At 39.6% G+C, this 27,177-nt stretch overlaps 1 protein-coding gene across 1 annotated transcript in view; it reads left to right on the top strand.

The window, feature by feature from the left end:
* The window catches only part of Ccdc148 (coiled-coil domain containing 148), a 173,518-nt gene that overhangs the window by 69,759 nt on the left and 76,582 nt on the right, over positions 1 to 27,177 (top strand). The window contains exon 10 of the mRNA XM_051184658.1: positions 11,068 to 11,208. Coding sequence (XP_051040615.1) covers positions 11,068 to 11,208 — 141 coding nt within the window. The remainder of the gene's footprint in view (positions 1 to 11,067; positions 11,209 to 27,177) is intronic.

Here is a 27,177-nt window from a genome sequence, read left to right on the forward strand (position 1 = left end):
TGCAGCCATGATGTCAGAATTAAATTTAGGGCTAGGCAGACAATTATCTTACTTTTCTTAAAGGATGTCTTTAAAATCATATAGGTGCTTAAGAGTAAGTTTTATTGAGGTACACTTTTAAAATTCAGCATGGTGGTTTTGTTGGCTAGATTTTTGTCATCTTGAAACAAGCCAGGGTCTCCAGGGAAGAGGGAAGTTCATTTGAAAATGCCTTTATCAGATTGCCTGTAGGTCAAACATGTGGAGGCATTTTCGAGATTAGTCATTAATGTGGGAGGACTCAGCCCACTGTGCCTGGGTCACCCTTAGAAAGGCAATTTAGAGTGTGTAAGAAAGCAAACTGAACAAGCCATGATGAGCAAATTACTAAGCAGCACTCCTCTGTGGTTTCGACATCAGTTCCTACCTTGACCATCCACAGTGGGGCAAGTGTTACCTGAAAGTGTAAGCTGAAATAAGTCTTTCCAACTTGCATTTAGCTGTGGTCTTTGATACAGCAATGGAGAACTACATAAATATTGTCTCCAGAATATGGGGAATGGATTATACGGTTGTGAAGTATGCATATGAAGTCACTCATGAGCAAATTTTTTATATAAGATAATGAATTACTCATTGTCCTTAAAGTACCTCCACTAAATTTTTGCTTATGTTAGGCATTGTGATAATTTCTCAGAGAAATATAAGAAAGACCAAATCAGTGTCACCTCTCCATTAGGGATATGGCTTTATACATATGTACCATAAATGCGCGCACACACACACACACACACACACACACACACACACACATATATATATATATATATATATATATATATATATATGGTACCAAGCACAGATGGGTGGTGGTATACCCTTTAGAGAAGTGAGGCCTATTTGAAGATTTTAGGTCATTGGTCATATCTTAGACAGAATGTGGCACTCTAGTTTCTTATTCTGTTTGCTTCCTGGTGGCCCTGAGATAAGCTGCTTGCCTGAGCCATGCACTCCCCTCCATGACCTATGGATTACACAGGAGCAACAGGATCAAGTGAACAGAATCAAGTGAACCTCTAAGACTGAGAAAAACAAATGTTTCTTCTTTCTTGGTTCATTATGTGAAAGACTGATGAATGTGATCTCTATTCATGAGGTTAGAATATAAACTAGAGTCTAAATGTGGAAACTATTGGACAAAGGAAAAGAGGATGTGAAAAGGAATAAAATATGACCAAGTGTGTAGTTTGAAGATATTTTCTCTGGCCTCAGTAAAGAGTGAGTATCAAGAATGGATTCAGGGAAGTTATTACAGTGGGGCTGGTGAATGCTGAGATAGTCAGAGAGCTCAGTGGGTATGGCCAGCAGGATTTGTGTAGCTACAAATCATGGACCCACGATGTCAAGGTAATTCCTTATGCAAATGGTGGTGTGCATTGCTATTACTCCACTTTAGATTAACCTGAAGTTCAAAGTGGTTAAACATCATCCTCCAGGGAACCCATTATTAATTCACAAAGGCAGAACTCAAACATTACTTTATGGCTTCAAGTCCTCATTTCTCCAATCAGTATTGTGCTTCAGAATTGATTTCAGAAGGACTGTGCTCAATGCTGTTGGCATGATAGCTTTTTCTTTAGACCATGGAGCCATAGCTTCTTAGCCTTGGGAAAGCTTTATGGAGAGTTGCTAGGGTTTCCAAGCTCTTTTAACCATGACCCATAGTAAGAAGAATGTTACACTACAAGTGATCACATGCAAAATGGAAACAAAATTTTCTTAGAAATACTACCACTGCATTACTTGAGGTGTGCTGTTTTCTTCTATTCCCAGTTACACAAAAATGCTAGTTGCTATTCACAACATTGATTTTATAATACAAATTATACATTGTTTGAAAAAAAAACACTGAACTAGTCCTTTTAAATTTTAGAAGAACTGGAAAGTCATTTTTTAAAAAGGAGGAACTATTACTGATTTCTCTCTCTCTTCTTTTAAGTTGAAAATATTTTTTTTCATACAGTATGTTCTGATCTATGGTCTGATCACAGTTTTCACTTCTTCCTCTCCTCCCAGATCCTTTCCACCTCCCTACCCATCCAACTCCACATCTTATTTCTGTCTCTCTTTAGAAAACAAACAGGCAAATAAAACAAGAAAACAAACCAGAATCAAACAAAACACACAACAGAAAAGAAGACACAGACATGAGAAACACACACACACACACACACACACACACACACACACACAGAGAGAGAGAGAGAGAAATCCCATAAAGACACAAAATAAGAAACTACAATATGTAATCAAAAGCCCAGTAAGTTTTAAAAAAATGGTTAAAGAAAGCATTATGAAACACAAAAATCCCATCCCCAAATACCATTGAGTTAGTTTTGTGTTGGCCTTCAATGTCTGGGCATTGGGCCTGCCCTGAAGTATGGTTTGTATATTCAGTGAGACTCCATTAGAGAAAACCAACTTTTCCTTTATGAACACTTGACATTTAGAAATAGCTTCTGGGTTAGGGATGAGGGTTCATGTCCACTTCTCCTCTCAGAGTTGTAACTTCCCCCACTTGACTTGGACCTGTGCAGAACCTATGCATGCTGCCACAGTTATGAGTTCATATGTGCACTACTTCCTTGATGTCTTCCATCTTCTCTGGCTGTTAGAATCCTTGTGTCTCCCCTTCTGAACAGCTTCCTGAGCTCTGAGGGAAGGGGTTTGATGAAGACATCCCATTTAAGAGTATTCCAAGTTTTCTCACTCTTTGCACACTGTCCAGTTATGGGTCTTGGTGTTAGTGCTCACCCTCAAGAAGGAAGTTTCTCTGATGATGGCCGAGCGAGATTATGATCTATGAGTGTAGCAGAATGTGTCATTTTATTGCTATGTTCCTTTAGCAAAACATATTTGGTTCCCCTCTAGGTCTCAGGTTCTCAGACCTTAAATATAACCAGAGAGATTGGTTATTCCCACAACTTTTGTGCCAATATGGCACCAATATATCAGGCAGGCAAGTCACCGTTGTAGATTGATGTTTTTTGTAGCTGGGTTGATGTTTATTTTTCTCCTCTAATAACATGCAAAGTACCTTCCAGTACCAAGAACACTAGTCAGTAGGATGAAGGCTCTAGTTAGGCACCAATATGACTTATCCCTGTTCAATGAGATATGTAGGTGTTGTCTTATGTGGTAGGGGACTTTTGGTCAGTTTGTGGAGAGGAACCAATAGCCTTGACAATCACCTGAGTTGTTTGGAGGTTTCTATGGGGCCGTTTGGCCAACAACTCAGATGTAACCCATTCTAGAGGTTTCACTTGGGGGCAAAATATAACTTGTTGGGGCTTTGTCTCCTTCATGGTTTGGTGATTCTATTTACATTTCTGTTTTACATCCATACACACCCACACAACTTTCATATATATCTGTATGTGGATATATATATATATATATATATATATATATGTGTGTGTGTGTGTGTGTGTGTGTGTGTGTGTGTGTGTGCGCGTGCGCGTGTAGAAGCTTCTACTATAGTGGGTTTCTGGATGATGTCTCAAATGGCCCTTAATGTTGTCTGTACCTCTCCGTATTCCCTTTCTTATTCCTCTCTTCCCACCCCCTCTGTTTAATACTTTCATTCTAGTGCTCCCCCCATACAATCTTTCCAGCTCTATTTGCTTGGGAGAGCCCTCCTTCCTCCCTAGTCTTTTACTCTATGCCTCACCTTTGGTTATACAGCTTATAGAATGCCTATCAAAAGTTTAAAAGCTAATGTCCACATTGGAAAGTGATTTCAAAGGCTTAGCAATCAATAAGGGAGTAAGTTTCTGATTCTAAATCACTGTATCTGACAGCTTGGCTTTATCAGTATTTTATATAAAACTGACCGGTAGGTGTCTAAATTTTGTCCTTTGCAATTAAACAGACAGACAAACAAACAACCAGCTGTTGATTGTTTTCTGCTTATTGGCATTTACTTTCTGTTTTAGAAGTCTTGTTTTATACTAAGGTCAGGCCATCCAGGGTGCAATTAAGTCGAGTGTTCCATTTTGTTTGAAAAGTAATGGATATGGAACAGTCAAGATAATAAAGAGTGTACAATCTCTGAGAGTCTGAAAAAGACTAATAAAAAGCCACAAAAATGGAAAGCACTTATTAAAGAGGGGTGATAAAAATGCACTTATGAAGTTACCCAAGAACCTAAAGGATAATTGTGAAGCTAAGAGGAAAAGCCGAGTGGCTACTAGAAAGCCTTAATAACATCCGCACATTCACAGGGTCTTTCTTGAGTGAAGTTAAACAGAAATGTGGCACATAAGATAGAAAAGTCTAGGCCTGTAGGACTGAAAAATGGTGGAACATTTGGGAAAATTTTAACGGTGCTCTCAAACTGCTAAAGGTTTAATAAAATGAAAATTTGACATTTATTCAGCCGAACTGAATTTGGAAGCTTATAGTAACATTGAAGGAAAAGAGAAAGAATTTCCTTATTGCTTTTTATACATATACTCTAACCTTCAAAGAAACATGAGATGGGTGTTGGAAATCCTGACAAAGTTTCTGGGTATTTTCCCCACCAGGCAAGCACAGGAAATCCAGGAAGCACAGACAGGCAGGACTCGGAAAAATCTAGGGTTCCTACACAGTGGAGACATCGGAAAATGGAAGCTTGAAGTAGAAAACTTTCTCTTTCTGTGGCCAATCCTGGGGCAAACACATGAATGGCATCATCTTACTTCTAAGTATATCTCAAGGATTTCTTCCATGGGACAACACCCTAGGAGTTTACTGAACTCCTGCTCACTCCCCTCATGCCATAAGCTCCAGACAACATAACAACACTAATGTACAACAGCTCTTAAGAACTTGGGTGACCATCCAAGAACTTGATCCATGTTGTATAAAAGAGTGACAATGGGGCTGGAGAAGTGGCTCAGTGGGGTAAGATGCCAGGGGCATAGAGAAGAAGCATCTGGTCTGGGTGTGGTGAGTTAGAGCTTCAGGACAGAATGACTCCAAGCTTTGACCAAAGTAGGGTAAGGAAGAAGTAGGCAGATGAAGGATGAAGGGCAAGCTTGGGAGTTTTAGTATATCACATCATAGAATGCCCTAAAAATCACAGCATAGGCCAAGCATACTGTAAGCCCTGGCCAATGTAGCTTTTAATGTTTTATTATTGTTAGTTATGGGTCCTGGATGGATAGGACATTTTTTATTTCTCCCCCAAATAACTACAGCTTACTTATGCTTCCATAAGTGAGCTGATGTAAAGTCAATGTTTAATTATCTGTAATTGTTCAAAAGGCCTATAAAGTACTGATTTTTCTCTTTGCTATTCATTATGCTTGCAAATTAAATGGCAGAATATGTCATAATTTGTGACCTTTCTATATAAGGGAACTGTGAAATAGAATCAGAATAACTGGCACTGTTGAGGTCACCTAACTCAGTCTTCCCTTTAATGTGTGAAAACTTTGAGAAACATTCATTCAGAATAGGAGTATTGTTGATTAGTTGCAGAGAAGAAACGGAAATGTTTGTGTTCAATATTCATTTTCTTTATACAGTATTGACATAATGGACTTGCTTTTTAAAGCCCACAACTTTGTTGTAAAAATATGTTAACATTGTTACCTTGACGTTAATTCTAGTGATTGCCTTTGAAGTATTCAGGGCTTTTTAAATTTTTTACATTGCATTTTTCCCTCTGAGAACGTATGTGCATATTAAGTTCAATTTAACCATTCCTTTTACTTTATGGCAAGAGCAAAGAGTACATGCTAAGCATCAATTTTAAGTTCTAAAGTTATTTGGAGCAGATGAACACACTCTTGGTGCTCTTTGTCCTCTCTTGGGCTAATGATTCATTAAGAGATGGCACACATGGCAGGAATATTAAAGCATTAACTAAAGACCTGGGAAAATGTCCTATAGCTAATAATCTGAGTAACACTTTTCTTAAAACATGCACCTGGCTACCAGGGAGGCAATGTTCTTTCATGGTTATTATTGTCACACGGTTATGTTCACATGCTCTGTTTAGAGCTGTGTAATTAGCAGAGCCTTTAAAATGAAATTGCCAGAATGTTCTTCCGAGCTATTCTTCCTTTCACTCAGCATCATTCAGAAGGATTCTATGCTTTTTTAGCCTATTGTGATGCTATTGATTCCTTTGCCCACCTGCCAGCTTTCTTATTATTAGACCTCTCAGAAAAATCTAGCAATGGGCTGTCTTTCTCTCCACATCCAAATCTTTTTTTTTTCCTGAGGATCCATTGGGTAAAATCCCCACCCCCAACAGTACCCTTTCCTGCCACTCTTTACCTTATCCATTGTGTGATTTGAAAAGCCCCATGTGACTGTATCTATTGTCACAGAGCCCACCTCTCATGTCAAGATCACACAAGTCTGGTTTCTATAGTCATGTCTTTGGGTACAATTACAATCACAGACAATGTCATGAATTACTTCAGCTTAATGTCAGAGGCCCCTGACTGTTGCAGCTATTCCAACAGGAAGCGGAAGCAGCCTGGCTTCTGCAAGCTCATGTCTTACTCTAAGTTCCCTGGCCCTGTTGCTTTTTTTTCTCTTGTTCATATGTTATCTGACATATGTATTCCACTAATCTATCTGCAGCCTTAAAAAAATATCAGCATATTTTATCTTTTCTGGAGAACAGAAGAGGGATTCTTTATACTTGCATTTGCCAGAAAATGGCAACTTAGGAAAATTGTTGGGCAAACTGTTTAGTTTAGCTTGATTAATTACATATAAGGTAATTATTAAGTACCTATCATGAACCAGTACACTGCTTGACAGTGTAAGGAGGAGGCAAACGTATGAAATGTGTTCTAAATGGAAACAATATGTTCATCGTAAGTAGTGAGTAGTTATGGCATGGTACATGTGTTGGAGAATGTTTTTTGAAAACTGTGAGCCATGATTTGGACCTCAGATGAGTGATAAACATCTTCTGAAATAGAGGGAAATAAAGGACGTTCCAAGGAGTGTTTGTATCTACCACTCCTTGAAGTTCAGAATAAGAATGATTGGGGGCTTAAGACATGGCGCAGTGGTTAAGAGCAATGGCTCCTCTTCTAAAGGACATGCGTTCAATTCCCAGGACTTACACGATTTCTTATAACTATCTGAAGTTCCTGTTTCAGGAGATCCAGTGCCCTCTTCTGGTTGCTGTAGGCATCAGGCATGCACATGATGTACACACACACACACACACACACACACACACACACACACACACACACACACACACACACAGCCCACAAACACACAGAGGCAAAACACTCATACAAATCAAATAAAATAATTTAAAAGAATTGGTGTCAGTGTACAACTAAAAAGAGTAAGACTAAGAAAGGCTATTTGAGGCAGAGCCGAGAAACAAGTTTGCCTGAAGATTACATATGAGCAAGATTAATGTGGCAATATGAGTGAGAAAATCAACTTAATCAATTGACATCACCCTCATGAAACTTCTAATCTTGTTCAATACATTTGGCCAAAAGATTCTGAGTGAGCTAGAGAATTACAACCAATCTCACTGGTTTTGAAATTGATTTATCATAAAAAGAAACTCATCTAAGTTTATACACACACACACAAACACACACACACACATCTCCACTAAAATCATGTTATATATATCAAAAAAGATTGTTATGAAGTGCAAAGAAACAATTGTATTGTTGGGTTTACACAATGAAAACAATACATACTCCAGAGAGACTTGCAGTCCCACTGACAAAAGCAGGTATTTGAGGAGAAACATGAACCCTGGGCTTGGTGTGAAGACCACAGATCCCAAGTTTAACTTTGGAAGTCTGGATCCCAGAAGCACTAGCAAATAGGAATGGCCTCAAGAATTTATGAAGAGCTGGAGTACCAGTGGGAAGAGCTGATAGAGTAGATTTTGCAGTCAGACTCCATAGAATAGGATTAGAAAATGAAACATAGAGTAAGACTGGAGGTGAAAGAGGAGGGTACAGGGTTGAATGGGTAAGGAGGGAGAGAACCATGCATTGTTGAAGGTGCAGGAGAAAGCTATGCCATGGCACACAAAGGAAAGAATCTGCTGGGATGGTCAACAGGTAGAGGAGAGAACAGAATTAACCCTCTGAGTGTTCAGGAAGGAGACTGTTGGCAACAGTTGTTAGGACACTTGATTTGGACTGTAGAAGTTGCAGGTAAGAGACAGACTTAAAGGCAAGATATGTAGCAGGATCCAGACACAGACATGTTCTAGGTCCAAAGAACTCAGTCTTGCTGAATAGATCTGGTGATGGAGTAGATGCTGTACCTGCAAGTCAGGAGGTGGCATTTTCTGGCTTATTCTCATAGGTGTGGCAAAATAGATTTTTAGAAAAACTTATAAAATATTTAAAGAGCTAAATGATTTAGAGGCATTTTAATCATATTGCAGTGACATTATTTTTCAGTTTTAATTTTGTATGTTATTAATGAATGATTCTTGAGTCAAATACTTGCAAAATTATTACTTTTTGTAAGAGGAGTTTTGCATGCTTGTGTATTTTTCCTCACTGCTTTTCCAGTCAGATGTGTACAAGGATCAGAAAAAAAAGTTTGATTTTATTTTTCTTTAGTCTCATTTGTTTATTGTTTATAAAACACATCTGTTTACAAAAAAGTACCCAGTTTAGGACTTTACCCAGCCTAGAAAGGTTAGAATAACTTTTTAAAAATCTTTCAAAATAATATAGTGAGGCTCTGTTGTCAAGTGGGCAAGCCTCCTTCCAAAAATCTCTCTTTGCATGGATATGCAGATACATTATGCTAATGAGATCATACTATAGTTGTCATTTTATATTTTTTTCATCTAAACTATTATAGACATTTCATAACAACAAATATAGAAATATAGCATCATTTGACAGTCATAGGTGTTATATGAATGTACCAGAATTGATTTAAGCCAACTCCTATTGATGGGCATTTAGATTTTCCCCAAATTTTCTGGTTTAAACTACACTTCAGAGAGCATTGCTACGGTACATTTTTGTTGATGGTTGTATTATTTGTCTGATTTTTTTGCTGTGTTGAAACACCATGATCAAAAGCAACACAGGGAGAAAAGTGTTCACTTCAGCTTACAGCTTATAGTTCATCAAAAAGGGAAGTTAGATAGGAAACTGAAGCAGGAACCTGGAGGCAGCAACTGAAGCAGAGTCCATCCAGGAATGATGCTTATTAGCTTGCTTTCTGCAGCTTTGCTCAACCAGCTTTTTCATAGAACCCGGAACCACCTGCCCAGGTGTGGCACTGTTGCTCCAGAGCTGGGCCCTCCCACATCAATGCCCACAGGCTCACTCTCAGCAAATTTGACGGAGGCATTGTTTCAGTCGTGGCTCCCTCTTCACCAGTGCCTCCAGTTTGTGTCAAGTTGACAAAAAACAAGCAAGCAAGCAAGCAAGCAAACAAACAAACAAAAAACCAACAAAAGCCCCAATAAAAATCAGACAGACAAACAAAAACCTGCCCAGTACAATGGTCTTTGGATAATCTCCTGGAGGTAGGGATATGAATGAAAGATTATGTGTATTATTTTTTATTGTGTATGTGTTTACATAGTGACAAAAAGCTATGAGAGGTATTTGCCTACAATAGCACATATCCATACCCAGGAAGTTCTTTTATCTTAATTTATTCTCACTTTCCATGCTTATAAAATAAGGGAACTAAAATCTGTCAGTACTTCTTAAACCTTTTAAGGTCTTAGGACCAATTCCAGATTTTGGGTGGTGGTTGTCCATGTGGGTCAGTCAATGTGCCCATGTGTGCATGTGGAAGCATGTCCATATGTGTGAAGAGGCCTGCTATCAATATTGGGTATCTTCTTTGATTGCTTTCTAACTTCCTTTTTAAATTACATTTTTTTTCTTTTGTATGTTTAGGTGAGTAGGTGCACTCATGCCACAGCATTTATATGGAGTCAGAGGAAAACTTACAGGAGTGGAACATGCTTCTCTGACCAACTTGGGGATTGATCCCAGGTCATCAGGCTTGGCAGCACATGCCGTTCGTTACCTGCTGAACCATTTCAATAGCTCCATATACCCCCCCCCCACACACACACAGAGAGAGAGAGAGAGAGAGAGAGAGAGAGAGAGAGAGAGAGAGAGCAGTTTCCTTTCCCTCCTCTCCTTTCTTCCTAGTACCCCCCTCCTCTATTTCTGTTCAGGAAAAGGCAGCCCCCCCTTCCATGGATATCAACAGAACAGGCAGTAAGACTAAGTACCTTCCCATACATTAAGGCTGAACAAGGTGACCTAGTATGAGGAACAGGGAACCAAAAGCAAGCAAAAGAGTCAGAGACAGCCCCTGCTCCCATTGTTAGGAGTCCCACAAGGAGACTCCTTGTGTCACATATATGCAGAATGCCTAGGTCAGTCCCATGCAGGATCCCTGGTTGCCAGTTCAGTCTCTGTGAGCACCCATGAGCCCAGGTTAGTTGATTCTGTGGGTTTTATTATGGTATCTTTGACCCTTCCTCCTTTCTCCTTCTCCGGTACAATCCTTTCTTCGGTCTTCTACAGGATTTCCCAAGCTCTGCCTAGTGTTTGGCTGTGGGTCTGTATCTGTTCCATCATTTTCTAGATGAAGCTTCTGTGATAACAATTGGGCTACACACCAGTCTACAAATATAGCAGAATATCGTTAAGAATTACTACATTGACCTCTTTTATTTTTATCTCCAGACATGTTTGGTTCTATCCTAGGTCTCTGGGTCATCCAGCCTGTGGGTCTTGGTGCTCCAGACAGTGTCAGGGGTGCACTAACCTTCCTGGCCTAGAATTTTTTGGAAGTCGCAGATTCTTTGCAGGAACATCAGACTCTTTTATGGCTGAGTCCAGCTAAAGAGGATTTGAATGAGTTATCTAAAGTTGCTTTTTCTAGATGATCTTGCACACATATATCCTCATATGCACATAAAACTTACATGTACATTTGGAAAAACTCGAGTCCTCCTTGACACAGACACTTATCCCATGTGAAATCATGTGATAGTGCACAGTTATTGAAATGAAGGGTCTCTATATGTTTCAGGTTTTTCAATGGCGAGCCCACCAGGAAGAGTTAGCAAGACTGGAGATGGAAATTTCAGTCAGAAGAAGAGAAAGGGACAAGGAGAAAGAGAAACTATGGAAAAAGAAGGAATTGCTACAAAGGGAAGAGACAAAGACAAAGGTATACCAACAAACAAACAAAAACAAAAACAAAAAACCTCCTGTTTCCCTGGATGTGTGAGTGGGTCCATAATTGCTAGATTGAGCTTTGATTCTCCTTGGTGTTTGACATAGAATTCTTTCGGGCTGTTCTGGAAACATTTGTGACAATGTTCTTACTTTATCCTATATGAGTGTCACAGATTGTGAGCATGGAAGAGAACCCATGCTGTTGCCTTGCATGAACACAGGTATCTGTGACTAAGTTAATTCTATATTGAAGGGGAAAGGCAAGATTTGTGGCTATTGGAAAGTCTTACACTAAGAAGGGATGGACTGGGAGAGCATTTTGGCTTATGGTAATGTAGAGAATGACAGTCTGAAGTGTATTTGCTGGCAGAATTCGTTGTACCAGGGACAGTGTACAATTCATGGAATGCCAAAAAGCCCCTATAGACTTCACTTCTTGACTTATTATTTGTTATATTTTTTCAGTTATGCAAATTTACCATTCATCTACACATGATAGATTGGTTTTATTCTGTTATTATTGGATTTAGACATTTTGTCTGTTGCCACAATAAAAATTTCAGAATTTTCAGTAAAGATATTTTAGTTGAAAATGTTATCAGAGTTATCAAGCCACATTTTATAGAGCCACTGACTCTGAAAATGGTTCACAAATGGTGACCAGTGCAACAAAAGGAAATCGATTTGCTGGCAGAGCTCATCCAGTCTAGCATACCAGGACCCAGAAAGTTCACCCGTATTGACTTGATCTGCATGATGTGAAAAATGTTTTTTTTAAAAAAGCCACTATTAATGCTAAGAATGACTGATTAACTCATGGCCACTGGTGGACTACCATTTGCTCTTGTGACCATGGTTCACATTTTGGGCTGTGTGATCAGTGAAGTCTGTGAAGCCCTTGTTTAGGAGTTTCCCCTCATTTAGGGGGATAAAGGAGCTATGGACTTCTAGTCTATAAGGCAGTTTTGCTGGATTTCTGACTCCTCACTTGTCATTGGCTGGGCCCTTTCACCAGCAAGCTGAGTAAAGTGGGAAGCTGCCTGTGTACAAAGCAACACACTGAAGGTTCCGTGACCACTTGACCAAGTCAGCTGCTCTCATATTTTTTAGTTAAAAATTGAATTCTATTTATTCTCCAAAAGAAGGAAATTGAGTGGTTTTATCAGGCCCTCATGAAGAAATGTGACTTTAAAAGAAATAACTGTACAAACATCAATAATTACTAAATATTGATCATGTTTCAGATAATGTAAGTGAACTGTATATTTTTGTGGGGCAGCTTAGCGATTATTTACTATCATGAAAGTACAGTGTCTGAAGTATATATCCCTAGTTTTTCCTTCTATTTAGGATGCTTTTATAGCATTTCTTCACAAGTGTAACCACAGAAAGCATTGAATATCTAAGCATTAGTAATACATAGTATCATCTTAAGTGTCATGTGAAGGGCCTTAAGTAAAGGCCCATTTCTGAAGGTTTACAAAGACCAAGACAAATGAAGTGAGTCTACTGTAGATAATGGGAAGGAGCACATTTCATTGCGGAAGTTAGATTCAAGTTGGGTGGTTGTCATGATGCTCAGGAGAGAATGGCAGGGCGTTGCTCATTGTTTTCTTTGCAATCACTACTTTAGACTTCTAGAAGTGAAAGAAAGGATTTTTAAAAGATGAGAAGGAAGATTTTCTGAGTTTTTAGAAAGGGATGACACTTGGCTTCAAAAGACCAAAGAAAGTGAACAAACAAACGCAGAAAGAGTAATGGATGGAATGATTGACAACTGTGGTGACCAAGGTAATGGCAGGACTAGAAAAGCCTAAAGCAAGAAGGCACCAGGGAGATCAAGGAGAACTTCAGAGACATTAGCTGCAATATCTTTCCCACATCTTATTAGCAAGCTCTAATCTATACCTAGGAGCATTAAGGAAGTAGATACTGAAAAGATGTCAAGGTGTCCATATGCCTAGTCCATCTGGGGCTCCAGCTGCATTCCACTAAGCTGCCTGTAGGGTCTTACTCCATTGTCTCACATGGTGATGGGGGGAGTATAGGAAATGCAAGACCAAGATCTTGTATGTGTGTTATGGCAACCTTGCTGTGTTTGTGATGTTCTAAGACTTTATTTCAACCCTTAGAAACTGTATAGGACCAAGGTATCTGGTTTATTTCACTTATTTCCTTATACATATTTTTTCATTTAGGGTATAATTTTTAAAAACATAGATTAATATATTAGTCCCCATCACCTAGCAGTGAAAATTTTAATATGCTTTACATTGTGTCACATTTTCAAAACAAAGGAGAGTATTACAAAGTTTAAGTCATTTCCCAAGGCCTTAGTCAGCATCTTCTTCACTTGTTTCTGTCATCCCAGAACATTATGTAGCTGAACATGTAGGCTATGATTTAATTTTTTTTCACGAGCACTATTATACCGTACCATTCTGTAACACTCCCGTTTCCCATCCCAGCTTGTATTTTAAAGCAGTTCTGTGTTAGCAGTACAGAGTAGAGCTGATTTGTGTTTTTAATTGGTGGTTAGTATTCCATAGTAGACACAGCTGCCGATTTCTCCGTTTTCCCTACTGGCTTCAGTTCAGCCTGCAGAGGTTTGCTGCTTTGCCTGATGTGTAGCTGTAGCAATCATGCAGATGTCCTTTAGCCTAACCATAACTTTCTCTAGGTGCTTCTAAGAGGGAAATGATTATGTTGTAGGATCAATATATTTTTAATTTTATGTGATTTCTAACTTTATATGGTTATTATAATTACTTTTTGAATTCTGCCAATCTGATAACTATGAAAAGCACCTCATTAGTGCTTTAATTTGTATTACCATGGTTGCTTCTGAGACTGAACATCTTATGTTCACTGGGAAGTTTTCTCTTTTATACAATGCTTATTTGTACTTTTTATTTATTTTTTCTATTTGTTTATTTATTAATCTATAGTTGGGCCTTATAATTACAGGATGCTTCATCTTACTCAGCTCTTGGAGTTGCAGGTACTTTGTTCCCTTGGTCATTTGTATTGAATGTTGCCTGAAGTTTCTACAGTTTTGCAGACATTTCAAACAGTTAAAGAAGGAAGGTGTTTGAGTTTCCTTTATGAATTGCGCCTTCCTTTCTGAACTGAGACCCAGCAATGACACCACCTCTGAAGATAGCTCTTGTTTTTGCCTCTGCTGAGAACCATATATATCTTACTGGCTCAGAACCAGCTTTTGTGTTATTGTCTGGACCTGTGACACTATGCTGTGAGCCTGTGTGAATGTCAGAGTTCTCATGAGTAACACTTGCTTAGCATTCTGCAGTGACCCCTTCAATCCTCTGGTACCGAAGCAAAAGGAATCCTGGAGCCACTTCCTAGAGAGTGATCATGGTGTGATAATCACTGCTCCATGTCTAGCCAAGTCATGTGCTATCTGTTGCTCTTTCCTGTCCTAGGTAGGTGAAGGGCCAGCTGTGAGTTACTCAGACCCTTCTTAGGGTCTATTCTTTGATTTCAGCTGCATCTCCATCGTGACTTAGAAGTCTATCTTTCTAGTCAATCCTGGGCAGTACCTGTGTGTGTGCGCACGCGTGCGTGCGTGCATGCGTGTGTGTGTGTGTGTGTGTGTGTGTGTGTGTGTGCGTGCGTGCGTGCGTGTGTGTGTGTGTGTGTGTGTGTGTGTGTGATTTTGTTCAGCCTTTCTACATATTTAAAGTTGGAGAGTTCTGTTATCAACAGACACAATTATCAAAAGTTCTGGCTACCTTTGTTAATTGCAAACTTACATTCTCTTTGTCTTAACTATTTTATATGCTAGAAGCAAACTTTATTTTTCCAGAGCATTACAGCAGCTTGGCAGATAATCCTCCACAGGTGATAATCCTGCAAACATGCCCCCGGCTGAGACATGCTGCTCTCCTAGCCCTAGCCTCCATTCTGGTACCTGCAGCTTTGCCCCTGACTCTTTTTACTCATAAAGAGGCAGCAGATGATATGGAGAAGCTCTGCCATGGGTAAGACTTCACTGGAGAATGTCTGGACAAGATACCCCCTTCTTCCTGGTGCTTTGTCCCTGCAGTTTATCTTTCAGGGCTCATTTGCGAAGATAATATTTTAGTTTGTGTCTGAAGTTTACTATTATAGGTGGCCAGCACCTGAGGTTACTTTTTCTCCATGGTTTAAAGTTGAATAGAATATTCATACTTTCCGTGATTTCATCTCAAGATTCAAGGAAGATGTTGATTAACTGAGATTAGTTAAATTATTATCTGATAGGTAATTTTCACAATTCTATGAATGAGCATAGGGTTATTGTAAGAAACAAAATTATTGTGCTAGATGATTGATATATACTGTTGGTCTCTGAACCACCCCTCTCACTGTATGTGGCTCTTAAGATGCTGTGAAAATATCATAAAAGTTGCTCTATATCACAGGACTTTAGGAGGTTCATTGTTATGGGATGCTAAGTCTATGGCTTCATGGGCTCCAAGGCAAAAGTAGTTCCAGCCTTTTTCCTAGGATGGAGAGTATGATCAAGGCCCATACACTAAAGACTTAATGTAGTCCCAAAGAAAGGAGAAGGAAGACCACTGACTCAGATCATCATGGCCAAATTAATTAAAGCAAGCTTTTTAATTCCTAAGGTGGGGTTTGAAAGATCAGCACTGTATGTGAGGAATACAAGGCTTCTGTAGCCTTGTTTCCAAATGGGGTTTCCAAATGGGAGACTGAGTGGGAAAAATAGGTGGGGTTACTTGAGAAGAACATAAGCATAACAAGTTAGTCCTACACGGGTGCCTGAAACAAAGACATGACTGCAAGGTGGGCATGACAAGATGGGCATAAGAACAGCTAATTACAAGAAGGTAGTCATATAACCTTTATAACCTTTTGAAACAAAGGTAGGGCTACACGACGGTTATAAACACTTTTTTTTTTTTAAAGCAAAGACATAGTTGTCATTCCTGAAATAGGCAGTACAAAACAACTTGCAGTTAAAGTTACAGGTGGGACATAGCCCAATCCTTGAGAAACAGGTTTCATCAGTAAAGCTAGTTTGTCTTTACTATAAGATGACTCTTAAATCTAAGATGGAAGCAGGCTGGTTATTCAATATTTCTTCCCTGGTATAGGGTTTTGCAGTTCTTTGAGAACTAACACAGCCCTGCAAGCAACTGAATTGGGAGGCATTACCAGGGAAGTCAGGATGCCACCAGTGGATGTATAAATTTCAGTTTTATCTCAAAGATATTTTAGGGAGGGATCTGCCATTTTGTGAAGTCTCAGGTTCATGTGACATCAATTAAGTAAATGGCCAAAGTCACAGCTTCAATGGGATGTTGGCACTTGGGTGTTCTGACAAATTACGTGCGAGAACTACATGCACCCTGAAGACAACCACAAGGGAGGAGATAGTGTAAAACTAAAGGTCATAGGCTATCTAGCTACGACAGTGAAAATGGAGTGCAGGTTTGATGGCTGGGACAGTTCTTTTGCTCAGAAGATTCCAGAAGTTGCATCCAGAGACTTTATATCGTATCAGAGCTGTTCTCCCAGTGTGGGACTTAGTGGGTTCATAGGAGGGAGACTTTCATAAAAATATTGAAGTCTCTTTTAGGTACTACATAACTTGACCACATACTAACAAGTTTTGAGACACTGATCTAAAAAGCTATGGGTGTAGAAGAAAAGGTGGACACAGAATACTGATAAAGCTTACAGTCTTCAGATGTGAACCATACTTTTTAAAGGCCATCAGGATTTAGAGAAGCCAGCAAGTATGTAGGGCCAAGCCCACTTGAAAGATGTGCCCTGAGGTCCCTCCCAAACCTACTATATGCTCCTCCTCACCAGAAGTGGAAATCACATGGAGTTTCGTCCCATGCTTTGCTTAGCTCAAAGAACACAGATGACTGGGAATCAGAGCCATCATCAAAACGACCCAGTCACGGGAGCCATGTAGAGGAAAGGGCTGGTTGGTTGCCCAGGGTGGCTAGAGATCTGAAGGGTAAGAAGGACACAACCTGCCATTGGTGGCCAGAAGTCTGAGGGAGCCATCAGGCAAGGAACATGGGTAGCCTTGAAGAACAGAGCCAGTGAAGCAATGCAAAGCTCTAAGTCACAGTCCTGTGACCATAAGGAAGTTAATTCTGTCAAAAACAAAAATGAGGTTGGAAGCAAATTTTCCCCAGATAAGAATTCAGTTTTGCCCAAGCCTTGGATTTCAGAATTATAACTTGAAAAGCAGAGAACCCTGCTTCTGAATTACAGGACTCTGAGCTAATAAGAGTCTTGTTTCACACTGCCAACTCTGTGGAAAGTTTTTAGACAGTAATTTCAAAACAAAACACTAAAGTGGGTTTTGGCATCTGGAACACCAAGCACGTAGAAGCGGGTTTGGAACTGGAAGTCGGGGAAAGCCAGAAGAATTTAGAGGATATCATTTTGAGGTTGATTAATACAAAAAAGACTGGATTACCTTCAACAAACAATTAGTATAATTAGCAGATGTTAATGACATGGCTGGTGAAGGCTCCGGCAAAAGTAGAAACAGAAGAAAGGCCAGTTGCCATTAGGAGATACTAGAGCTTGGGATACTACAGAAGGACAGAGAAGGAATTCCTTCATTGATCTGAGAATTTTTCAAGATGCCAAAGGTGCTACCTGGATTCTTTTTTCTGCTTATAGCTAAATGGAGGAGACAGATTTTTGAGGAGCTGTTCAACAAAAAGAATGCAGACTTGATGGTTAGGAAAACTCAAGCAAGTAAGAGCCTTCCTTTAGATGGACAGCACTGGTAGTGAACTAGATCTATGATTCTTTACTGAAGCCGCCGAAAGAGCAAAAGGTCAGCATTTAAAAGCCCCTCCCTTGCTTGGGTCTTTTGAAATTAGAAAGACTTGGGAAGTTTAAGGGTGATGTCTCTCAGCTACTTCCAGACCAAAAACAATGAGAGGATTATTTAAGATCCCTCTCTCTCTCTCTCTCTCTCTCTCTCTCTCTCTCTCTCTCTCTCTCTCTCTGTGTGTGTGTGTGTGTGTGTGTGTGTGTCTTTTGTCTAATACCTGGGAATCCTATGAAGCACAATAGGGACTTGAGACAATGTCTGAAATAGGGCAGCATGAAAAGAGGCTACCACATGCCCAGAATTCTACAGGGGAGGAGCAGGATGATAAGGCGTCTCAACTGTCACCCTTGGATACCACTCATAAAAAGGGGGCAGGGATAGCTCAGAGTGTGGAATGCTGAGCCTGGAGGGCTGAATTAAACAGTATAGGTATTAGAGGGTAAGGTTGGCACTTGCAGGCACATGGCGTCCCAGATACTTCCTTCCCAGATCAGGAGGAGCAAAGATCCCTTAAATCTCCCTGTATGAGGATAGGCTGGAGAGGGGCCTGCAGACTGAGAAGGGCAAAGTTCTTCTTGAAGACAAGTGACATTTTAAGACTAAGTTGAACTCATGTCTTGATTTTGACCTTGAACCTTTTGCGGGGCTAGGGGATGAGTTCCAGCTACTTGAGCACTAGAAGATGAGCATTCCTTAATAAGATTGTGTATTAGTTTGCTATCCAAGGCAGGCCATGGTTCTAAAATATAATTTAACCAAGGATGAAGAACAATCCAAAGCCACTTCTATTTTTATCATATATTGACTATAACTCTATGGTACACTGGCAATCTCATTGAGAAAGGAACCCAAATGGATACATATTCAAAGACACTGAAGTGGGTCTAAGGAGATTTAGTTCCAGATGAAGATGAGTTGAGCCATTGTGGAAAGAGAAATCAACAAACTGCAAACTGGGTAGCAAATGTGAAGGGCCCCACACTCAATGAGCCCATTAGAAGTGGGGGCAAGTGTGTTGAGCATAATGACATTTTTCCCCCTTGCTCAGATCTAGCCAAAGTTCAGAGGTGTCACTTGTTAATTGTGTGACCATGGAGAAAATTGTTGTTATCTCCTGAGTTTCAGAGTTCGTATCTATTTGTATAATATTGAAAGGGTCGAGACAAAATATGGGAAGCAGCTAGCATACAACTGGAACCGTGACAGAGCTCTGTAAATAATAAAGTAATTACTGTTATTAATATTGTTGTAGTAGACTGATAAAGCAAAAGGTAGCTAGAAACACACCATGGCATCAAATCTGACATTTCAAATAGAAATAAACCAACAATAACTAGAGGCCAGATTCAGAAACCAGGGTCATGGGCACAGTCCTTTTTATGTCTTCCTGGTTGTTCTCAGATGGTGAGAGAGTACCCCTCACAGGGGCATTACTGGATCAACACTGGAGGCTGCGCAACTGGCTTTTAGTACCAGTAAGATGAACATTCGAATCAGAACATAGAGCACGTAGCTAACTGCAGTGATTCACTCTGAACTGCGGGATCATTGATTCACTAGTGCATCCCCTGGGTCTAGGTGGCAATAAACTGCAAAATACAGACTCATTAGCACACGTTCAAAAAAAGATAAAATGTACACCATTTCTCATAAGCTTTATGACTTGCTGACTTCATTGTAAATTATGCACATAAGCCTTCTTCTGCTGTGGGTTCTGTTTTGAAATCTCAAGGTCTCCTTTAAGAAAGTAGTGTGTCTCAAAGTAGTGCCTTTATTTTTTTCATTGAGCACTGACATGGCTGCCCTCCCTCAGGTAGGAGTGTGTTGTGATGTGTTTGCATCCTCTCCACCTATCTGCTTTATATATAGGGTAGTGATGTGGGCTTCTAGTCAGAGGACATAATCCCAGTGGTCCAGATGGGTTGATTCTCCATCCATTCACTTATTGTGTACCAAGTACCTTTCAATGTGATGTATCTTACACCCCATTTCTTCAGCTGGCAAATGTCATGCCATTGTAAGAGGTCGCACCAACATAAATGGTCCCTCTTCTGGTAGTTTTTTTTTTTTTTTTTTAAAAAGGCTGTGTTTGCCTGCCCTGTCACAAAGATACTATACAATTCTTGCTATGTCAATAGAAGCTCTTAGTAGCAATAGAGGAAGATTTGAGTTTGAAAGTTTATCAGAATGATAAAGTGTTAACCAAGAAAAACAAAAAGAACCACAAAATGGGGTGAAGTACATTGAGCTCGAAATTAGTTAACTTGAATATGACCACACACAACAAATAAGATTCTCGTGTGTGTGTGTGTGTGTGTGTGTGTGTGTCTGTCTGTGTGTTTGTGTATGTGTGTGTATATAGGTTGTACATGCTCATAGTGATAGACACAAAAATATCTATACACATGTATTTCTAGTGTAATTTTAAGAGTAACTCCTGGCTCCTTTAAGGAGTACTGATGATTCCCTGAATTCAGGGTGTTAGGAGATGCCTTTGTTCTCATCAATGCCTGCACTGCTTCCTCCTTTATTTATTGGCCTTGTGTCATCAAATTATGACGTGACTTTCTGTGTCCCCATACCCTGGCCTCTGTTGGTCTGATTGCTTCCTGGTTTGAATGCCCCCATGTTAGCAGTATTATTAGTTTAGCTGTAGTTGATCAAAGTTCATGTCTTGAAATAAACTTTTTGCCCTAGCTGACTGCAGTTGGGCTTGAAAACTCTTTTCCTATTAATCTTCCTCTTTTAGTTTAGGCCCTTAATTGCTATCGCATGCATTTGCGCACCACAGGAACTGCAGGATATGGAACTGTCCTCTGCAATTTCCTTCAAATGCCTGTGACTGATTGCCTCTCATCCCCATGAAGTGCTCTGATGTTGAGGAAGGAGGGTAATGACGATTACAAGGCTTTAGGGAGTGGGAAAAAGAACCTTTTGAAAATCACAGTGGTGCTCAGAAAACAGACCTTCATAGATGGTGCCTGCCCATCCTGGCCAGGGTCCTCTGTTTCCTTGGGGTCCTTTCCCATTATGACTGACACTCTCCCCCAACCTGCGCAACATAGAGATCAAGGCTACTTTTGAGGAGGGAGGGAAAGTTATCTAACTGGACTGCAGTTACAATAAAATGAAAATACCACCAATTTAATATTTCACTTGTGCTAGCTGAAACGAAGACGCAGAAGCACTATGTTGATGCATAGCAATATGGTGACTTTCAGATGATTAAAACCGGCTTTCAGCGCCTTTTATGTTTTCAGAAAACAGACAGTACAGTGTGAGCATAGCCATAGCGTTTGGGGACCTTGAAAACATGTCTTTGATTCCCTCCAAACACAGAACTTGACCTTGCTCTCATGAGAGATTCTTTGCAAATGAACCATCTGCACCAAAACTAAGTCCTGCTGGAGCTGAGGAGCTGAGGACCAGCCTCTAGAACAATTCCCATAGGCTGTTCTCTGGTCCTCTCAGCTGATAACTCCGCGGTGTGGAGTTTTTCACAGTTTGAGAGAGTGTTTCATTTATTATTCTTAAAAAAATTTTAGTTTTGTATATGTGTATGTGTGCATGGCAGAGGGGAGAAAGAGAGAATGCCACCTAGGTGTGGGTGTCCATGAAGGCCTGGAGAGGCAGCAGATCCCCCAGAGATAGAGTTAGAGGTGGTTGTGAGCTGCCTAGCATGAGTGCTGGGAGTTAACTGGGATCTTCTGTAAGAACTGTATGTAGGCTTAACCACCAAGCTACTTCTCCAGACCCTTTTTAAAAATTATTATTCTTTTTAATTTTAGAAACTGATGAAGTAGCTTGAATATCAGAGTAAAAGAAATGTAATGGATAAATTGTCATTTAACAATGGTTAGATAAGGAGAAGATAATAAATATTTTATGCAGAAAGAACTCAAAATTAATCTGGGATTCTACCTTTCTCTTATAAAAATTTAATATCTGTCCTCTAGATAGTATTTGATGGGTAAAGAAGTTAATGTTGAGCAGGACATTTAATTAACTGAAAGGAATAAATCAAGAACCACCTAATGTGAAGATGTCCCCAATGTTCTTTGGTTTGTCATTAAAATTCAGAAATGAACCTAAGTAAGCTGATTAAGTGGATTGAATCTTCCCTATTTACGTGAGACTGAATGAGTGGAAATCTGTCTCAGTATGAAAAGTCCACAAGTGACAGGCATTGTAGGATGACCACCCAGAGATGGCCAATGGTAAGTTTACCTGCCTGTTTACAACTGTGTCTTTTTTAAAATGAAAACCTCATGGTTTCAGAGATGCCTCATTGTGTAACAGTGCTTATTATGCAAGCATAGGTGTGTGTACCTGTAACCCCAGCAGATATTTGCAGCAGATGCCCTAGAGCTAGTTACCAGCCATTGGGGGCCAAACTTAAGCAACAAGCAGTCTTAACCACTGAGGCATCTCTACAGACTCTACAGCTTCTTTCTAAGAAGAATAAACATGATGGGAGGATTTATCTATCTATCTATCTATCTATCTATCTATCTATCTATCTATCTATATCTTATCTATCCTCTAACTTCAGAGACAGAGCTTCTCTGTGTAGCCTTGGCTGTCCTGAAACTCACTCTGTAGATCAGGATGGCCTCAGACTCAGAGATCTGCCTGCCTCTACCTCCATTGGGATTAAAGGCATGTGCTGCCACCACCACCCAGCAAGGGACCTTACTGTCTTTTATGATGATATAATTTTAACAAAAGATTTTCCACTTAGCAGCTTGAGAAAGGAAAACTTAAGAATTTACTCCAGGTGCCATGATTGGCTATGTTTTCTGCTAAGTCTTGATTATTCATAATGATCTGATGTAATGAATAGTTTGCAATGTTCAGGGTAGTACCTGTATTCATTTATTCTTCTTAACAACTCTGAGGGACAGATAATCATGTGATCCTCACTTTGTAACTGACTATAGAAGTTACATAATTTCCCTAAAGTCACAGAGCTGTAAAGTGGTATGATTAGGATTTGGCCCTAGATAGGTTTATTATTTAAATGCCACTGTACTGTTTGTGCTATCCTCGTTATGATTGCTATTTGTTATTAATTTTTAGATTAATCCATTTTGAGAAATCTCAGTTTCAAGAAGCCTCCATGCAAAGTCTTGGATTTGGGGTTATTTTCTTTCAATTTCTACCCTGTTCACACAAAACTGTGTAGCAGATAGGAAATAGGTAACAGTAAAACCCTTATTAGTACCTATTTGATGCAATATAGTTGTTTTTATATTTTAAAGGTGCCCAAAATTGACGATGACTGTTTCTATTCTTAATAGTTATGATTTTTATGAGTTAATGAGGCACTGTAATTAAAGGCTCCATATAAAATCTGATAATCATGATAAGATTATGTTACAAGGTGATTTTAAAAGCATACCATTTTCATTTCATCTTTAGTATCATGTTTTGAAGTGGTTAAGGAAGATGAACAAACTTGCCATGACTGCACTTTTCTTTTTAACATAGGGACATTATTTTCCCAAGAGAGTGTCCACAGATTTCTAAGATCAAACTTACCAACCCATCAGAATCTATACCCATGACTCTGTCACCCCTCTTTTCATAAAGCTGAAGTGTCTAAGGCCACTCCTATTATTTGTGCATTGAATCTCATCTCATCACCTTTCCTATCCATCTTTTTTTCAGTTTTTGTTCCACCTTCTCCATCTTCTAGATATTTCAAATTGCATACCATAATATCTTCCATTTAACAATATCTTCTTGGCCCCAACCCTCTTCAGACAATACCATCATTCCATAGCCTGACCTCAGTGTCCAGATTTCCCCCTCCAATTCTGTTCTTAAATTGTATCCAATTACCATTTCTGAATTTTCTTTAGCACATTAAAAAAACACATATTTATCTTAGACTGTGTGATATTTTGGTACATGTGTACATTGTATGGTGCTTAAATCAGAGTAGCAGTTATCTTTTTTTTATGGTGAAGCTTTTAAATTTTTTTCCTCAAGCATTTTTTTAAAACACACAGTTAAATTGTCTGTAGTCAGCCCTACTGTGTAACAGACAACACACAAAAATGTCTTATGCCTCTCTAGCTGTGGTTTAGCACTCTCTGGTTACCTTTTCCTTGTCCTATGCACCCCAGCCTATAGTAACCACTGTTCTCACAACTTCTGTGAGATCAACAGTTTTCACTTCCACATGGGTGAGATCATGTGCTGTTTGACTTCCTGCCGTGCCTTGAGTAATGTAATGATGACCTAGAGTACCACGGTTAACAAGAGTTCTTATTTTTTTTTTTTTTTTACTGTTCATAAGTTGATGGGCACGTGGGCTGTTTCCATTTCTTCACTGATGTAAATAGTGCTTTAGTAAATATGTAAGCTGTCTCTTCAACATACTATAATTTTTTTGGCTATATCCTCAATGTTAGGTTTGATGGATTATGGATGGTTCTTTGTTACTTCTTAAAAGACCCTCCATACAGTCCTCCAAGATTTGCCTGCTCACCGAATGCAAATATTCACTTTTCTGTAATCCTCTCCATCACTTGTCCCCTTTTCCATTTTCATAGTACTCATTCCAGCTGAAGTGAGGTCATTTGCAGAGTTACTGTATTCTGCATTTCTCTGATGATTAATGATGTGGAACACCTTTTTTCTTTACTCCTGTGTTCTTGAACCATTGCAGCCTTCAACTTAGCAACGCTGCACTTGCCATGATTGTGCTTGGCCTCCATGTTCCATGACTAATCCCAGTGGTCAACTCTTCTCATCTTTCTGGAACTATTATGACAGAACTGATTAGAGCCTTGTCTTTGGAAAATGATCAGATTTAGTTCTCAGAGTACCACAGTGGTTCTCTATTCTTAGTAAACTTGGGTGGATCTTCCTCATTTTTCTATTTCCTAAACTTTGTACTGTACCGTGGGCTTAGTGCTCTAAATTTGTGTATTATATAATGGATCTCAACTAACTTAATAAAACCACATCATTTATGCGCTGAGTAGTACTGATTAATAGTTCTTTTGAAGTCTACACTTACATATTCAACTATCTCAAATCTAAATGCCAAAGCTGTAGTTCTGTCTTTCCCTCTAGACATAACCCTGTCCTTTCCTTCCTGTTCTCAACACAGATGGAATCAGCTTTCCTAGTGATCAGCCCAACAGTCTTGGGGTCATTGTTGATTCGTATTCCCTTCATACATTCTTTCATACATAGAAGCTCTGTCTTTAAAATTAATTAGAAGCATTGCATCAGCCTCCCAGTCTCCTAGTTGGCTTCTCTATTCCCTCCGCCCCTATCTCAATGGTCCACCTCCACATTCTTTTATACAAAGCAGCCATGCTGATCTTTGTAAGGCTCACTTCGAATTGTACCATTCCCCTGCCAAAAACTCACCAATGGAGCTCCCATCCATTTGAAATAAAATTCAAAGTCTGCCAGTGTCAAAGGTCCCACCTGAACTTCCTCCCTGCACTATTCCAGTGTATGCTGGATCTCATATCCCACCCACCCCTTCCCATCTGCTTCTGCTCCAGCTGTAACTAGCTGCTTCCTCCACGAGCATCCTAGCATCTTTCTCCCAGCTTTTTTTTTTTTTTTTTTTTTTTTTTTGGTGCTGGTATCTCCCTGTGCCTAGAGCCCTCTTCCCCCTCCTCCAAGATGTCTGCAGAACCTACTTCTCAGTTCAGTGAAGAACCCAAACAAACTTCATGCTGGTGAGGACATCCTTCATAACCCTCTTTCCCATTGTCATCTATCATCCTGTCCTAGTTTTTCATCAGCATTTATCACCGCCAGCATATATATCTTAAATACTACCTTCACCTAGTTTTCTAGAATGTACACTCATAAGAAATGGGAATTTATTTTGTTGATTTTCATTTCTTTATCTCTAGTGCCTGGTGCCAGGTACTCATAGGATATGGGCTGAATGAATATGTTTGCTGCATACTTAGCTTTCCACAGTATATGCCTTAATGTTAAAGCCGAGAGGAAGCCATGACATACCCAGAGGCCACAATACATTGGTTGACCTTGGGCACATTATGCAGGTGTTATAGGATTTTGCCCTCTCAGTTGTAAAATAAAATGTTCTGATTAAATGTTCACAAAAAAGCACCTGAGCTCTAAGAAGTCATGATTGAATGACTCTGAAGCCTGATTACCTTTTACTCTCCCTGACACTTCAGGTCTTGAAATACAACATCCTTTGTATATTAACTCCCTTCCTAATGAATGGTGAAAAGAGAAATTACACAAGATTATAGGCAAATTCATTTCAGCAATGTCAACATTCGACGCCATCATTATGTAATATTGCCCATCTGGAAAACAGACGTTTCTCCTAAAGAAGCATGACAGTTATTTTTAAATCTACCTGGCATTTCAGTTAAGAGTGAGATAACTAACGTGTTTATCGCAGAACACTTTCTTGGCTCATTCTATTATATGGACATAGGATATATCACAACAGAAAGCAGCTTATTGCCAATTTGCGTGGGAAGCTATGCTATGAAGGAGTGCTCACACAAGTGACCAAAGCGAGTACAGCCTAAAATCTTACTTCTGCATGCATGTCAGTATCAACTACTTTTAAATGCTTGTAGCCAAGGACATTAATATCTCTGCCCTTCACTCAGTGGCTCTTGTATCGTCCTGTGTCTTCCTTGGCTTCTGGCTTCTGGCTGCATTTAGCAAAACTGTAAGATGGGAGACTGGAACGAAGCAGGATGGTGACTTGCCCTGTTGTGTTGCGCTTGACTATCATTCTTCCTACCTAAAGTCTCTGCTCCTGTCTGCTGCCCCTCCCACCATGCTGTCTCTGGTCTACCTGGCAGAGTGGCTCAGTGCTGCTCAACTTCTAACTGTCTGCCTTTCAACTCTCCCTTTTCCCTTCAACTTTCCTTTTGGTGCATCTGTTTGTTTACCCTATTTTGGGGGCCATATGTTATTAGTAAGAATCACTGATATGAGAAATCAGTAAGAGAATAAGAGAAAAGAAATCAAAGGGACAGGAATACAGTTATATAAGCAAACTAAAAGTAAAGAGAGATTTTTGTAATTGAACTCAGTTTAAAAATAAGAGCACTTAGTTCCCATTTGATACTTATGGACATCATAAAAGTATAT

Source organism: Phodopus roborovskii, unplaced genomic scaffold (genome assembly GCF_943737965.1).
Source record: "Phodopus roborovskii unplaced genomic scaffold, PHOROB, whole genome shotgun sequence".
Classification (NCBI taxonomy): Eukaryota; Metazoa; Chordata; class Mammalia; order Rodentia; family Cricetidae; genus Phodopus; species Phodopus roborovskii.